The sequence below is a fragment of the Ricinus communis genome, chromosome 2 (genome assembly GCF_019578655.1).
Source record: "Ricinus communis isolate WT05 ecotype wild-type chromosome 2, ASM1957865v1, whole genome shotgun sequence".
NCBI classification, from domain to species: Eukaryota; Viridiplantae; Streptophyta; class Magnoliopsida; order Malpighiales; family Euphorbiaceae; genus Ricinus; species Ricinus communis.
In genome coordinates, this window is record NC_063257.1 from 7,178,619 (window position 1) to 7,193,215 (window position 14,597).

Here is a 14,597-nt window from a genome sequence, read left to right on the forward strand (position 1 = left end):
AAATTTTTCTTTTGGACTAAAATAAATGATTGCTTTAGAAATAAAGACAGAAGCTTTCTTAAAATAACTGAATCTATTAGCATACCTTTAAGGTCATGTTTGATTTATAAAAATGAAATAGATATGAAATAAAATAGTAATTCTTTTGAGAGTAAAATAAATTGGAATAATGTAAGCTTTGACTGATTATTGTTAAAAAGATATTATATTTAAAAATTATATGTAATAACATGTATAGTATCACGGTGGTGGTGGTGGATGTTGCTAATGGATAATAGACAACTATGGACCTCTCCTCCGCAAAATCACTATAAATTAGGAGTTTATTCTAAAGTTGCCCTATAGTGAGAGTCTAATAAAAATTCATCTTAAAATGGAAATAACCATTTATTTTTCAAAATCTTTTTTATCCGCTTTTCTTTTAAAATTTAATGTTGACTCTTTAAAAATCTGATTTCTTTCGTCCTCTTATAAAATTTAAGAGAAAAATAAAAAACTCGGTTCATCTTTGAATTTCAAATTGGTTGGGATATTTCATTTGTTATATATATATATATATAAAGATAAGTTAATTTTTATAATGTGATTAAGATTTCAAAACATTCTAGTCGAGTCACAGATTGACCCATAAAAGATATGGGAGAATCATTTGATTAATTGGGTCACTGGATAGTTGTTACCCAACCCAATAAAATCTTTGATAAATTATCGAATCATTTCATATCGGGTCATTTTGCAATTTGACTGCAGTAATTGCCTAATCGGCTTGCGCCAAATACTGACGTGTGCTACTGCGAGTGAGCACTAGAATAGCAGCAGTAGCTACGGCTACTCTAACCACCCAATCTAACCCAACCCAGAAAAAACCCAAAATAGAAACACGCGCTTGTGCAATCGCGTGAAAGGTAGCCATAGAACTTAACAAAAGAGCACAAAACGCAACGTAGCATAAGCAATCAGCAACTCAAAATAGTTCAAAGAAACAGGTCACACAATACGTCGTGGATGATAGTCGCACGGATGCGCCGCAAGTAAAGACAACCACCCTCTGCCTTCCCTCTTTGCTTACCATAATCCTCATGTGCTTTTTTTTTTTTTTTTTTATAATAATGTTCCCCATGCTCCCATCCCTCCTGTCTTTTATATAATAATCCCAACGCGCCTCATCACCTCTATCCATCCGTTTCGCTGATTCATAACACTGAAGGAAATAGAACAAGATAAGAAAACACACACACACACACACACACACACACACACACACACACTCTCTGTCTCTCTCTCTTGGAATTGTTTCAGAATGGCTGGTGGTAACAACGAGGAAGAGAAGGCGGTGATGCTGTTTGATGTAGAAGAAGGGAGTTCAATGATGAAGGAACTTAGAGGAAGCTTTGGTTCTGGTAAAACTAGAAGTTATGAATGGAGAGTTACTCAGATAAAAAGTCTTGTTAAGTTATGCGATTTTCACGAGAAAGAAATCGTTGATGCTCTTCGTCTCGATCTTTCTAAACCTGAACTTGAATCTACTGTCTATGAGGTCCACTGCTCTCCCTCTCCCTCTCTCACATATATATATATATATATATATATAATATTTGTATGTATATGAATTTGTTTCTGTTATATATGCCTGTTAATTTAGGTTTTAGCTGATATATGATTGGTTAACTTGAATTAAAACCTGGCAAGTTTTTGATGAATTTGCTAATGATAACCAGCTAATCGTGTCGGTATTTCCCAATCTGGTCGCCGCCGCCTCCTCTGTTTATGACTGATTGATCGCTTTTGCCTTTTTAACATTCTATTGGTTTTGATGATTTAATTTAATGCCTTTGACTTATCGATTGGATTTTTTTATTTCTGATTTGGTCCCCAGTTTGTCTCACTTTCATGCCGATATTAATGCTCTCTGATCTCTGTGTCTCACTTATGTTACATTACAACAGGCCCTGTTCGTAAAATAATTTTTTTCTTCATTTTGGGTCATGTCTAGTTTTTTCACTTGTAGTTAAGACAGTTGGGGAGGGAGAAAAAGCATTAATTTCCATTTATTGGTCTTGGAGATTCTAGTCAAGTAGTCATGCTCTTCTTTTTATATACTTGAAAGAACACGTGCATTTATCATGCATTTTAAGTCTATTGCCTTTGTCCAATGCGTGATATATGTGCACATTGCTAGTAGATTAATCTCCTGTTGGAAGAGCATAAAATTTATTTATTTATCCATTCCTTTTTGAAATCTATTTAGGGTTTAATTTGAGATAAATTCTCACAAATGAATGGCCTCTTCTTTGGCTCCTATGTTAGTTGTCATATTATTCAGCACTCACTGATAATTCGTCAAACTGTAGGAATATAATTAATCATGCAAGCAGTGGTACATGGTTTAGGAGTTAATTTGAAATTATCAAGAATATGTAATGGACCATTTCCCTACTACATTCGAAGTTATTGAGACTGATTTCTGGATAATTAATTTTTGGACTAGAAAGAAAAGATTAGAATAATTAAAAGAATGTCTCTTAGCCAGACATAAAAATGACTTGAAGGTACCTATTGAACAAAATCTATTAATCCTGATATTTATTTGGAAACCAGAGGACATGGGACAAAAAATATTGTCGAAATTGTTGATTTCTCTGGAGATTTTCTTTTAGCATTGATCATGGTCAATATGAAATAAAATCACTCGTTGCACATTTGAAACTTGATTGAATTTTTAGCTTGATGTTTGTTGTTTGAGGTTCTTAATTATGGAGGCTGGTGTTGCTGTAAACGAGCTTAATTTTAGGTCCTTTAGGATAGATACCTTGTGCATTTTAACTTTGTTTCCATGACTTGATACAGTTGCAATGGAATCAAGTATTGAGCTTGGTTCTACGTTCCATTGTTACCAACTGGGAAGACAAAAGTTGCAGAACACTCTCAACTGGATAACTGAATAATATGTTAACATGACACTGCAGTATTAGTTGTAGGTATTGCTAGTATAGCCTCTTTCCACAGCCCGCTGCATGAACAGTGAAGTAGCAGGCCATTATAAAAATGGGCATATATTCATTGGGACCCATGGAATTATACTTTCTACACTTATTTGTATTGTCCTTTGTAACTTACATTTATCCAGCTTCCTGAAGCCTCCTGCAAAATAATGTCTATTCCATGCAGTCATGATGTGAAGTACAGAACGATTTACTTTAACAGTCAAATGCTTTTTTCTGCAGATAGGGATGCTTAAAAACTCATGCAGAGTGGCACTTAAGGAACTGAAACATTGGATGAGACCAGAAAAGGTAGGGCCTGTCTTCAATCTCCCTCGCCCCAACCCCGTTTGAAGGATTACCCCGATTTTATGTTCTTCCTTTACATAATGTTTGGGAAGAGAACAAATTTAAGAAACTGAATTCAGTTGAATTCTAATTGGTTACTTCTCATTTTAGGAAATGTCGTAATAGTTACCTAAAAAAATTAAGGCATTTTAAAAGAATTCTGGAAGAAATAAAATCATGCCACGAGTGACATGATTTCACAGGAATTCAATTGCAATGAATTCTTGCATAATTATTTGTTCCAAAACAAGGCCTTTTATGTCTTCATGGTCATTTGGTCGAACTCAATTGAATATCTTGTTTTCTTGCAGGCAAAGACCTCAATAGCCACTTTTCCTTCAGCAGCTGAAATAGTGCCAGAACCATTTGGCGTTGTATTGATAATTTCCGCGTGGAACTATCCTTTTTGTATGTTCATATCCTTTGTAGCAATATATACATATATATATATTAAAAATTCAGGATATTGAAATCTCGTTTTCTTACTCTTGTCTAGTGCTGTCGCTGGATCCACTTATTGGAGCTATTGCAGCTGGTAATGCTGTGGTCTTAAAACCATCAGAAATTGCTCCAGCTACATCCTCATTACTTGCAAAACTAGTTACAGCATATTTGGATAGCTCTTGCATAAGGGTTATTGAGGGAGCTGTTGCTGAAACATCTGCTCTGCTGGAGCAGAAGTGGGACAAGATATTTTACACAGGTTCTTACTCATTCCTTACTTATATGTGTTCCTTTACTGTGATTACTGTGATATCAAGAATTTGCATTGTTTAGTATGTGTTAACTTATAGGAAATGATTCCACTAGTAGATTGCTATTGTAGAAATTATACTGCTCTTTTAGAAAATTGGAGGGAACAGTTTTTTAGATTTCAAGCAAGACATAGAATTGATTCAGGATTGAACAAGGTAGAAATTTTTAAAAATCATAGTCATTATTTGAGTTTGAAGTATCACAGAACATCTGTGGTCTACTTTTGCAATAATGGTATTTGACACGAGTACAATAAATTAAAAGAACAGAGTGCAGAAGACTTATATCCTCTTTGACCCGCTTGACTGTTTAGAGATCTCAAGAACAATCATATGCAAATGATAGTTTAGCCGATTATCTTTGATAAAGATGGAATAATTTGAGTGCGGAAGCTATTGATGCTTCGAGTATTGGCCTTGAATTGACATTTTGCTTGCTTTATTTGTAGATTTAATGAATCATTAAAAAATCATCCTTGAATTTGCAGGCAATGGAAGAGTGGGCCGTATTGTGATGGCAGCTGCTGCAAAACACCTGACACCAGTGGTTTTAGAGCTTGGAGGGAAATCTCCTGTTGTAATTGATTCAGGAATCAATTTACTGGTAAGTGCTCTCTTGTATCCCTCCTCCCGCTCTCTATGTACTTCTAAGCATCACATATTATGCTCTGTTACTTATGACATCATGAGAAGAGAATCATGTCTGTCCCATTAGATGACATAACTTCGTTCTTTATCTCCAAGGTGGCAACTAGGCGAATAATTGCAGGCAAGTGGGGTTGTAACAACGGGCAAGCATGCATTTCTCCTGATTACATCATAACAACGAAAGATTATGCTCCAAAGCTGGTAAAGTTTGGTGGCATTAGACCTCTGTTCCCAAATATTTGTATATTTGTTTTTTTCTTTAATTCCTATTCTGATTCAGGTGGACGCCTTAAAACAAGAACTGGAGAGATTTTATGGAGAGAATCCATTGGTATCAAAAGACTTGTCCCGAATTGTGAATTCCAACCATTTTTCTCGTTTGATTAAACTACTTGATGAGGATAAGGTTTCTGGTAAGATTGTCCACGGAGGTGAAAGAGATGAAGCAAACCTGTGAGTTCTACGGAGCAACTACTTGGAGTTTATTTGGTCCATAATTTAGCTGGGATCACGGGCTTCCTAACTATAACTGCTTCTTTATCTTGTTTTCTCTCACTGGCAGGAAAATTGCTCCCACTATCTTGATGGATGTTCCTCAGGACTCTCTGATAATGAATGAAGAGATATTTGGTCCCTTGCTTCCCATTGTCATGGTAAAACCTATACATATATACTCATTTGATTTTCTTCGTGGTTTCTTTAGTTTGTAGTCCTTCAGAAGCATAGAGAAAACTTAAACGTTTCTCCGGATGTTGGTGCAGTAGGTTCTATTCTCTTAGGGCAAAATTGATAGCACCATCACCTGCATATGCACAATAATAGATCACACAACATAGTATAAACAAGATACTTTCTTGAATATCAGCTGCAATGGAGAATAGCTTTTTGTGTCAGTAAATTTCTGCTGCAATAAGGCCCTTGTTAATGAAAACGTAGATTGATCATTACACTTTTCTGGAAAAAGATTGTTTGAGTGGTAAAAGTTTTAGTTCAATAGTATATTACTGATTTTATATGTATAAAATATGAGATATGATTTATGAATTTTTTTCCCGTTTTGGTTGGTAACAGGTCAACAAAATTGAAGAGAGTTTTGATTTGATAAACTCAAGAACGAAACCACTTGCAGCTTATTTATTCACAAATAAGAAGAAACTCAAGCAGCAGTTTGTGACTTGCGTCTCTGCCGGGGGCTTGGTCGTCAATGACACTACTGTGCATGTGATTATTCTTTCTCTAACTTATATAAGCTAGTTACATACACATGCATTTATTATTACATGAATATATAAGTTTAATACCATTAGATGCTGATTAGTTAATACTTCATTGCATTTCATGGTCACATCAAGAGCATCAACCATATGTTTGATTTGGGAATAAGAAAATAACTTGTGCATAAATTCGCCCTTTTTAGTTTGGCATTCTCTATGAATATAACTATGATGTCAGGAAGATTCCATTGCATCTTACTTCCTGTGAGAGTATATCAACCTAATCTAACTTTGACTAGACTCTTGAAATATTTTAGTCAAAAGAATTCAAGGGCAGCAAGCGGGTTCAAGGAGGCGCCTTTGCTAAAAGAAAGGATATGTTATCTGCTATAGTATTACTGTATTAACGTTAGAAATGCTTGCTCGTCTTGTTGTTCCTGAAAAAGAAAGGCATGATCCAAAAATGTTGCCAAACATTTTCACATGAAACAATTGGTTTCCTTATATTCATGTTGTTGCTTAATAATCTGAGTCAGTGTTGCATCACATTGTGGTTGAAAATACTATTGCAGATTCAGGTACTCCTTCATGTTGGCTGATATGAATATAGTCAAAACTGCTTGTAGTTGTCTTTCCAAATTCCATCTAACATGCATCTGTAATCTAATATGAGTATGTACTTCTTGAGAATCAATAAAAAACTCTCATCCGTTACCTGCATGTAGCCTGATAATTTTAAATTTGTAGAGTTAATATCACAGAACTGGATATTATTTGACATCCGAACATAATTTTGTATTTGATGATGCAGCTCGCAGTACATACTTTACCATTTGGAGGTGTTGGGGAGAGTGGAACGGGTGCATACCATGGCAAATTCTCATTCGATGCTTTTAGCCATAAGAAGGCCGTTTTATATCGAAGCTTTACTGGTGATGCAGCTATCAGGTATCCACCATATACTAAGGGGAAGCTGCGCTTGATGAAAGCTCTGATTGGCGGTGGCATTTGGAGCATAATTAGTGCTCTTTTTGGTTGGGGTAAGGTTTGAACAGAGAATCTGGGAGTTTGTGATGTAAGTTTCAAGGCACTCAATGTATGTAAATTATTGATTGTTCTTGTATATTTTAAATCGGAACCAGATTTACTGGTCGCAATCATAAAAGCATAAATAATTCAACTTATATTTTACCTTTTGCTGAGTGACATTTTTGCTCAGAAATGTGAGATCATTTAGACCCGTTGTGGGTGTGTATTCAGTTTCCACTATCTATCCGTCAACTTTAGTGTATGCTCTCTGGTTAGTTACTGATTTCAATACAAAATGATTATGGTTTTACCTGAAATTTCACTCACAATTGTGCTTTGAGTCTCTTTCATCTATGTATTTGGTCTGTCTGCACCCAAGATATCAACTTTGGACCAAGAACTGAGATTACATTAGAAAGCTTCATTGTTCTTTGAATATCAATTTTTCAAGTAAAGTATGATAGGAATCTGGTGAGTTGGGAGGCATAGGACATGGTCTCAAACTAATTTCATTATTTAGCAAATGAGACTGCAATCAGGCATGACTTGAGGCATTTTTGAGGTACAAGGATCATGCCTTAGTGACCTTATTCATTCAGATGGCTGAAATGCAGGATGGGTGAATTCCAGTCCGACCATGAAATGCAAATAGCCATTAAAATATTTACTACCCATCTTATACGGGATAACAGAAACCTATAGAGGAATGCATGCATGAATCTTCTGCCATAACAATTCTGATTCTGCCAGTGAAATGCTATTATATGCTAATAATTTGACACCATTTTTCGACCAAGCCTTGGGTGCGAGATCAAACGTCAGAGATGTATAGCTGTTTGATGACTAAGTTGTAAGGAGACTAACCATAATTTACAATGAAGTACTGGATTTTGAATATCTAAACGCCATGAAAAGAAAGAAAAAAGTTGAACTCTTAAAACCAAACAGAGGGAAATCTTTGCACCTAGAGAAACCTGAACAAATTTCAACAAGAATCTTCTAAGATACTAAGAACATCAGATCGTTGTTCGTTTGTCAGTTCCGTTGGGAACTCAACTAGGAAGATAACCTTCAAATTTCCTTTCTTTCCATGCTCCTTTGTGTTGGGCATACCTTGTCCTTTTACGATCTTCTGGAAGCCAGGGTAGATGATATCGTCAATCATCAGCGTAGTTCTTTCACCGCCTAGCAAAGGGATTGAAATGTCACACCCAGTAAGTGCCTTTACTAAGGGGATTTCTACGGCTATTTCCAAATCATCTCCTTCTCTCCGGAACAGAGGATGTCTTTTCTCAGCAATCACAAAAGTTATGTCTGCTGGACAAGTTCCAGGTCTCTCATTTCCCATTCCTTCGAATGTTATCTTCGTTCCTTTTTTCCATCCTGGCTTTATGTCTATCGTCAGTAGTTCCTCTTCTTGAACTATTTGACTGCCAAGAAACCCAAAATAATATCAGATTCTTACATAAACAGAACCTACCTCATTTCAGGCTACTAATGCAGAAGGTGAGGTGTCACATAAACCCTTAATCTATTATGACTATATATCAAGAAAAACATATATCGGGGACAAAGAAAAACGAACCCTGTGTTCGTAAGGACATCTCTTGTAACCTTAATCTTCTTCGTGCATCCATGGCACAAGTCCTCAAGAGTGCACTCAAGATACTTTTGAACAGCTGGAGGTTTCAACATCCCCGTTGAATTTGAAAACATGATAGGTGTGGTGCTTCTCCTGCTTGCATTTCTTGAAAGAGATGAAGAAGAGAAGCCATGATTCGACTCTGTGCTTCCCCTGCTCACGCTTCTATATAGAAAGGATGGTGATGGGGATGGACTCCTTCTACTCCCATTTCTCGATAAAGGAGAAGATAAGTGTGGAAAACAATTTTCCAAGCTTTTATGCTTGTAATATCTATTAGAGCTTGCAGGATTATCTCCTCGCATACTATAGCTGTGAACACTTTTCATTGTTTCCTCTTCTATTTCTTCACCAAGCTCCTGAACGTATGCATATTATATACATATACATATCAAAACTACTGCATTGCATGCAAGATAAATTAATTCTGGGTAAATTTTTGTTTAATTAAATTATATATGCTTCAGCATATTCTTTTAAAATCCTGAAAAGACTTCTTAATTATCTCAATCTAACAGGTATTTTGGCCTAGTGATAAAAATGATCAATTATCTAAAAGTTGGCAGAAAACTAATTAAGAAAGAAAGAGAAGAAGAAGAAGAAGAAGAAAATGTACCGCTGAAAAGCTCAATATATATGGAATATTTGATTAGGGCGTTTTCTCCAAATCAATATATATGAGAGAGGAAATGTACCTCAACAGATTCGTGGGTGGCTTTTGGTTTTGCTTCCGGTGGTTCAGCTACGCCCGAAGAATGTGAATTTGAAGGTGGAGATGATGGTGATGAAGATAATGTTTTCTTAATGCGAGACCATCTTACGATTGCTGGTAAGTAAACTTTACAAAAATGTTTGAAGTTGAAATTCTTCTTCCTCTGCTCAGAAATGGAGGAGGCACCTGTTGGAAGGCCAACAATCTGAGGATGGTGTACCATGAGAAAAGAGAGAGAGAGAGAGAGAGAGAGAGAAAGGAAGGAATAGATTTACGAGACTACTACTTCTATAACCACAAGAATAATGCATGGTTAGCCAAACATGGAGCGTTAAATTTGTTTTGGCTCTTTGATTAGCTTAAATCCGTTATAATTATTATTATATTAAAACGTTTAATTAATCTTCTGTTTTTAATTCTTGACCCTTTTTCTTGAGAAAATTCTTGACCCTTTTCAAAGGCAAGGACATAGACCCTCGTCACATCATTTCTTTCTTTCAAAAAATAGGGTTATCGGTAAGTTATTAGTTAAAGAACCTTCTAAAAAATCTTTTTCCCATATTTTTAGTACCTAATTTTTCCTTAATAACCCATTAATGTTTCTGAGTAACAAGTTATGGTTTTTCTTTTTTCTTTTTTCTTTTTTTCAGGCATTTGAATATGGTTTTTCATAGCTGTTCTTTTACTTCAGACAGGGATGTTGAGGATATAATGTTTGTTCTTTATACTTGACCCTTTCAAACTATGATTTGTTACAGAAACTTCCAAACTGTTTTGCCAATTCTGAAACAATTCAGTTTTAGATGTTTCTTTGGATTCCAAGACAGATCCCATACCTGAACTATATTTCTGTTTCTGAGGCTTTGCCCTTTGGGTTGTTTAATATAACTTTCTTTCTCTCTCTTTTTTTTTTGTTTTTTTCATACAAAAATAGACAGATCCTATATCTTTGACCAGGCAGGTTATTATTATTATTATTATTATTATTATTTTCTTTCTTTGCTTGGTCATGTCTGAAACATGAAAAACTTTAGTAATAAAGATTTTTTTATAATATTGATTCAGGTGATAAATAGTCCGTATATTACCGATGTTAACTAGACTACGGCCTGCAGGATGTGCGGAATAATAAAATAATATCAATTTAATAAATATTTAGTAAATAATTTATGCAAATTTTATTTTATAATTAAAGTAATTTTAAAATATTTAATTTTCAGAAAAATTTACAATGAAAGTAATTTTAAATAAATTATTTTGAAATTATGATATTTTGCTTTTATTATTTTTATTTTTAGAATAAAATTTCATTGTTTTATATTTTATATTAATACTTAATAAAGTTTTTAAAAACTTATTAATTGCCATATATACATTCTTTTTCAAATTATTTTTTAACAATAGAATTGACTTTTTTTTAGGCAAATTATCTTTTAAAAGAAACATATTGACAAGTATATTTCATAAAAGTTATTGTTTATTTTATATTATAATTTTTTGAAATAAGTATAAAAATATACTTTGTGGTTAGATCACTTAAAAAACTATTCTTTTCACAAAAAGGTACCATATATATTTTACTTTTCTTGCACTTTATTACTTTATTATCTAACATCATTATTACTTTATGATAAAATATTAATTTTCAATGATCAAATTTTTTGTAGGTGACTTATAATCAAATTAACTATCACTATATTTCTAAAAATATTATAATTTATTTTAAAGATTACTTCATTTTATTCTTAATGAAATTAACAATATATATTAATTTTATTTTTTATGAGTTTAATACAGTTGGTTATATACTAAATCATTTATATAAGTGATTTTGATATTAAAAAAGTATTTATACTAATAATAAATAAAAAATTTTAAAGACATTAATTTTTAGGATGATAAAATGTAAAAAATAAAATCACAGGTACTTATTTATTGAAAAAAACATGATTCTTTAAGCACAAAACGCCAAATCATAAGACATTTTTTTATAATTATTCCATTTTTTTAATATTCATGCAGTTCATGTCTATTTAAAATAACATTTTGTATATTAAAAAGTATAAAATATTAAATTATCACAATAAATTTTATAAAATGAATTTCAAAAATTAGATAAATATAAATTAAAAAATCAAAACTAAATTGCATTATAAAAAATAATAACATTCCAGTATAAATTAATGGTGCTTAATTTTTAAATTATCAAGCACATTCCAAGTAATCTCATGTAGAAATATATATTGACACTTAAATAGAGAAGACAAATATTGAGATTTAAGCTTCAAAGTTACTTTTTTAAATTTTATTACACCATAATATTGATACGAATTAAACCAAGAACATATGATAATAATAATTACATAAAACATAGCAAATAGACTATAATGTTAGAGCCTACCTTCAATTTTCACAGTAGAGAAATATCAATTAAGAATTTATAGTTTATATTTAAAATAGACTATTAATGTTATTTTTAATATTTAAAAAAATTAAAAATCAAGAAAAAAAGAAAAAAATAAGTGTAGAAATAGACAAGTTTATTTTGAGATTGTGAGCACTAATTATTTTAAAATAAAAATTATGAGTATCAATGGTAGCATTAACTTAGTTTTAATAGCTTAAAATATCATAGTAGATGAGAGGTTATAATTTAAATATATTTTAGCACTTTAATAAATTTATTATTGTGTATGTGATGCTCTTTCATGTTTCATAATTGAAATTTCTCACGATTTAGATAAATGATATTTAAATTTATACAGATAACTAATTAAAAAAAGAAAATATGTTTAAAATATTACTTTCATATATATAAATTTATAATTTATACTCAGTTTGAATTGGGATAATTATTTATTTGAATTGGAATAATTATTTATTATAATTACATCAATTGTTTTAGTGATGTTTTCATTTGACTCAACTTTTTATTATCTATAATTTTAATTTTCTTTTATAAACTTGTGATTGCAAAAATATGGTTAGCTCTTATTAATTTGAGCGAAGGATAAGATTTAAAATCAGATTTTTCAAGTATTGCCATTTTTAAGATTACCGGGTCTAGAATTTGTGGATAATTTACTTTTGGAAAAACTTGGTATATGCTTTCATTTATATACAGAATTAATAAATGATTAACATATATTTATCAGTTTTAGATAATAGCATATATGATAATTATCAAATATCAAAGTATAAAATACATTTTATATACATATTATTATTTTTTATTTAGTAATGATATATACATCAAGTTTAGATTTAATTTTTTTTTAAACATTCTGTCAAATATTGGGAAAGAACTGAGTAGATTATGGCTGAATTGATTGAAACTTGGGTTAAATTGCATGTTGGCTGGATTGACCACTTAAACTTTTAAGAAAATCCTAACTTGAATTTCAAAATTATATTTAAGTGAAATATATAATTTAAATTATATATTCTATATGTACTTTTTATTGAATTAATATTTTACTGGTATTAGTTCTTTTAATTAATTTTAGTTTCCGCTACAATCAATTCCATAATACAACTTATAAAATTCAAGTAAAATGTAAAAAAGAGTTTTAGAATTTATTTTTATTTGATTAAATAAATATAATAGAAGCAAATAATTGAAGCATCTCTAATATCTAGCATGTTCGTATTTAAAAATCACTAAATACTACACTAAAAAATTATTGACAATTATATCTACTTTATTGATAAATAGAATTTGCTTTAAAAAATTAAAATTACCATAGAATTCCCAAAATCAAATACTAAAAGAAAAGAAAAAGATTGGCTAAAATAGATAACGAGATTGAAATTTGGGCTAGACTGAGCATTTAAAAGAAAAAAAGGGGTCAGAGTTTTGTTTTCTTATTTTTGGTGCAGCCTTTTCTTTGCCGGACGAATGGATCCTTCGCTTACCGATGATAACTTGGGTCCATCTTCAACCCCAAAGTCAATGAACCAAAAATAATTAACATGCACCTTCGTAATTTATTTAATTTAATTTTATTATTTTCACTGCTTTTGTATTTATATTTTTACTTTTATTGGAGATTTAGTATTCCTTAATTAAATAAAAATAAAAAATAAAAAATAAATAAAAATAAATAGAAATCTCATAAAATATTTATAAAAATATCCTTAATAAAACAAAAAAATATAAATTTAAAAGCTGAATAAAACTCAATGACTCATTAGAATAAAATTAAAAAATTTAAGACCTTAATAATGAATTTGGTCAAAATATCACTATATATATGGCATCAATAATGTATATTTATGGGAAAAAATACTTTAAATTTAATCTTTATTTAGTCAAACAATTAATTGATATTTTCTCCATTTTTATTGCTTTTAAAATTATTTTTCCTTGCAAGGATTGGTTATAATGTAAAAGTTCTAAATAAAGATAGAAAAGTCCGATTTAGAATATTATTATAGTTTGCGAGAAAAATTGACTTAATTATGCCACACAAAACTAAAAACTATGTATACATTATATGTATTTAATTTTATTATTTCATTTAGAATTTTTAAATATATAATAATTAGAAATATTAAAATATCTTTTAAATTATGGTTCGAGAAGAATGCGGAAAAGGCAATATTGTACCGGAAATAGATAAAAATCCTAATAGTAATAAACAAATCTTAGTATTTGAGTCTTTTTTGGCAATTTTGTAAAATTATTTTACCATAGTTTTAGTAGTTATTTTATTCAACAAAACAAATTACAAACATTTTGCTTATCATCCTTTTCTTTCTTAATCTTTCAATGCCATTAAGGAATGAACAACTCCACAACAACTAGGGAATCTTGGACTTATTTTTTCAATTGGCAAAACTGTTATGCAAATGACAAATCAAAAGAAAAAAAATCTAATCATAATCTTCCTATTTTAGTAATACAATTGAGTGTTTAGATTGATGATGTACCACGTACTGATAATATAAAAGAAAAAATAATATATTCTTATAATTTTAATTAAATTATTTAATAAAATAATAATAATCGATTTGGTATAGAATAAAATTTATAAAAAATAAAAAATAAAATTAACAAAAACAACATTATTTCTTCGATTAGGTTCGAAAGTCTCAAAGGATTTGTACTTCAATAAAAAAAACCATATGGCTTGCTTTAGTTAAAGAAATTAAATAATTATCTTTTAATTCAGCCAAATAACTTCAATACTAATTAATTTTACAAAAAAAATATAAAAATTAACAATTTACTATTAATAAAAATATTCACGACAATGTTGTAACTTA

General features: G+C 30.8%; 2 protein-coding genes across 2 annotated transcripts; one reads left to right on the forward strand and one right to left on the reverse strand.

Annotated features, from left to right (window-relative positions):
• Positions 1–984: 984 nt before the first annotated feature.
• Positions 985–7,201, forward strand: LOC8277775 (aldehyde dehydrogenase family 3 member H1). The gene is made up of 10 exons (XM_015719927.3): positions 985–1,537; positions 3,225–3,293; positions 3,641–3,737; positions 3,826–4,032; positions 4,573–4,688; positions 4,829–4,933; positions 5,013–5,185; positions 5,295–5,385; positions 5,804–5,953; positions 6,758–7,201. The coding sequence occupies exons 1-10, from the start codon at positions 1,301–1,303 to the stop codon at positions 6,995–6,997; spliced, it is 1,485 nt and encodes a 494-aa protein (XP_015575413.1). The 5' UTR covers positions 985–1,300; the 3' UTR covers positions 6,998–7,201.
• Positions 7,202–7,716: 515 nt separating this feature from the next.
• Positions 7,717–10,538, reverse strand: LOC8277774 (dnaJ homolog subfamily B member 4). Its single transcript, XM_048371044.1, has 3 exons — positions 9,313–10,538; positions 8,561–8,976; positions 7,717–8,405 (listed from the first exon to the last, which is right to left on the reverse strand). Exons 1-3 carry the CDS (start codon positions 9,550–9,552, stop codon positions 7,961–7,963), a joined length of 1,101 nt encoding a protein of 366 aa, XP_048227001.1. The 5' UTR covers positions 9,553–10,538; the 3' UTR covers positions 7,717–7,960.
• Positions 10,539–14,597: the final 4,059 nt, after the last annotated feature.

Bases quoted from the DNA above. Each gene is read 5' to 3' on its own strand.
- LOC8277774 (XM_048371044.1), bottom strand. From the start codon at position 9,552: ATGGTACACCATCCTCAGATTGTTGGCCTTCCAACAGGTGCCTCCTCC. The intron at 8,977-9,312 runs GTACATTTCCTC...GCATACGTTCAG, and splicing joins CCACCCACGAATCTGTTGAG to GAGCTTGGTGAAGAAATAGA. The intron at 8,406-8,560 runs GTTCGTTTTTCT...GTTTCTTGGCAG, and splicing joins GATGTCCTTACGAACACAGG to TCAAATAGTTCAAGAAGAGG.
- LOC8277775 (XM_015719927.3), top strand. From the start codon at position 1,301: ATGGCTGGTGGTAACAACGAGGAAGAGAAGGCGGTGATGCTGTTTGAT. The intron at 4,033-4,572 runs GTTCTTACTCAT...TTGAATTTGCAG, and splicing joins GGACAAGATATTTTACACAG to GCAATGGAAGAGTGGGCCGT. The intron at 5,186-5,294 runs GTGAGTTCTACG...TCTCACTGGCAG, and splicing joins GAAAGAGATGAAGCAAACCT to GAAAATTGCTCCCACTATCT.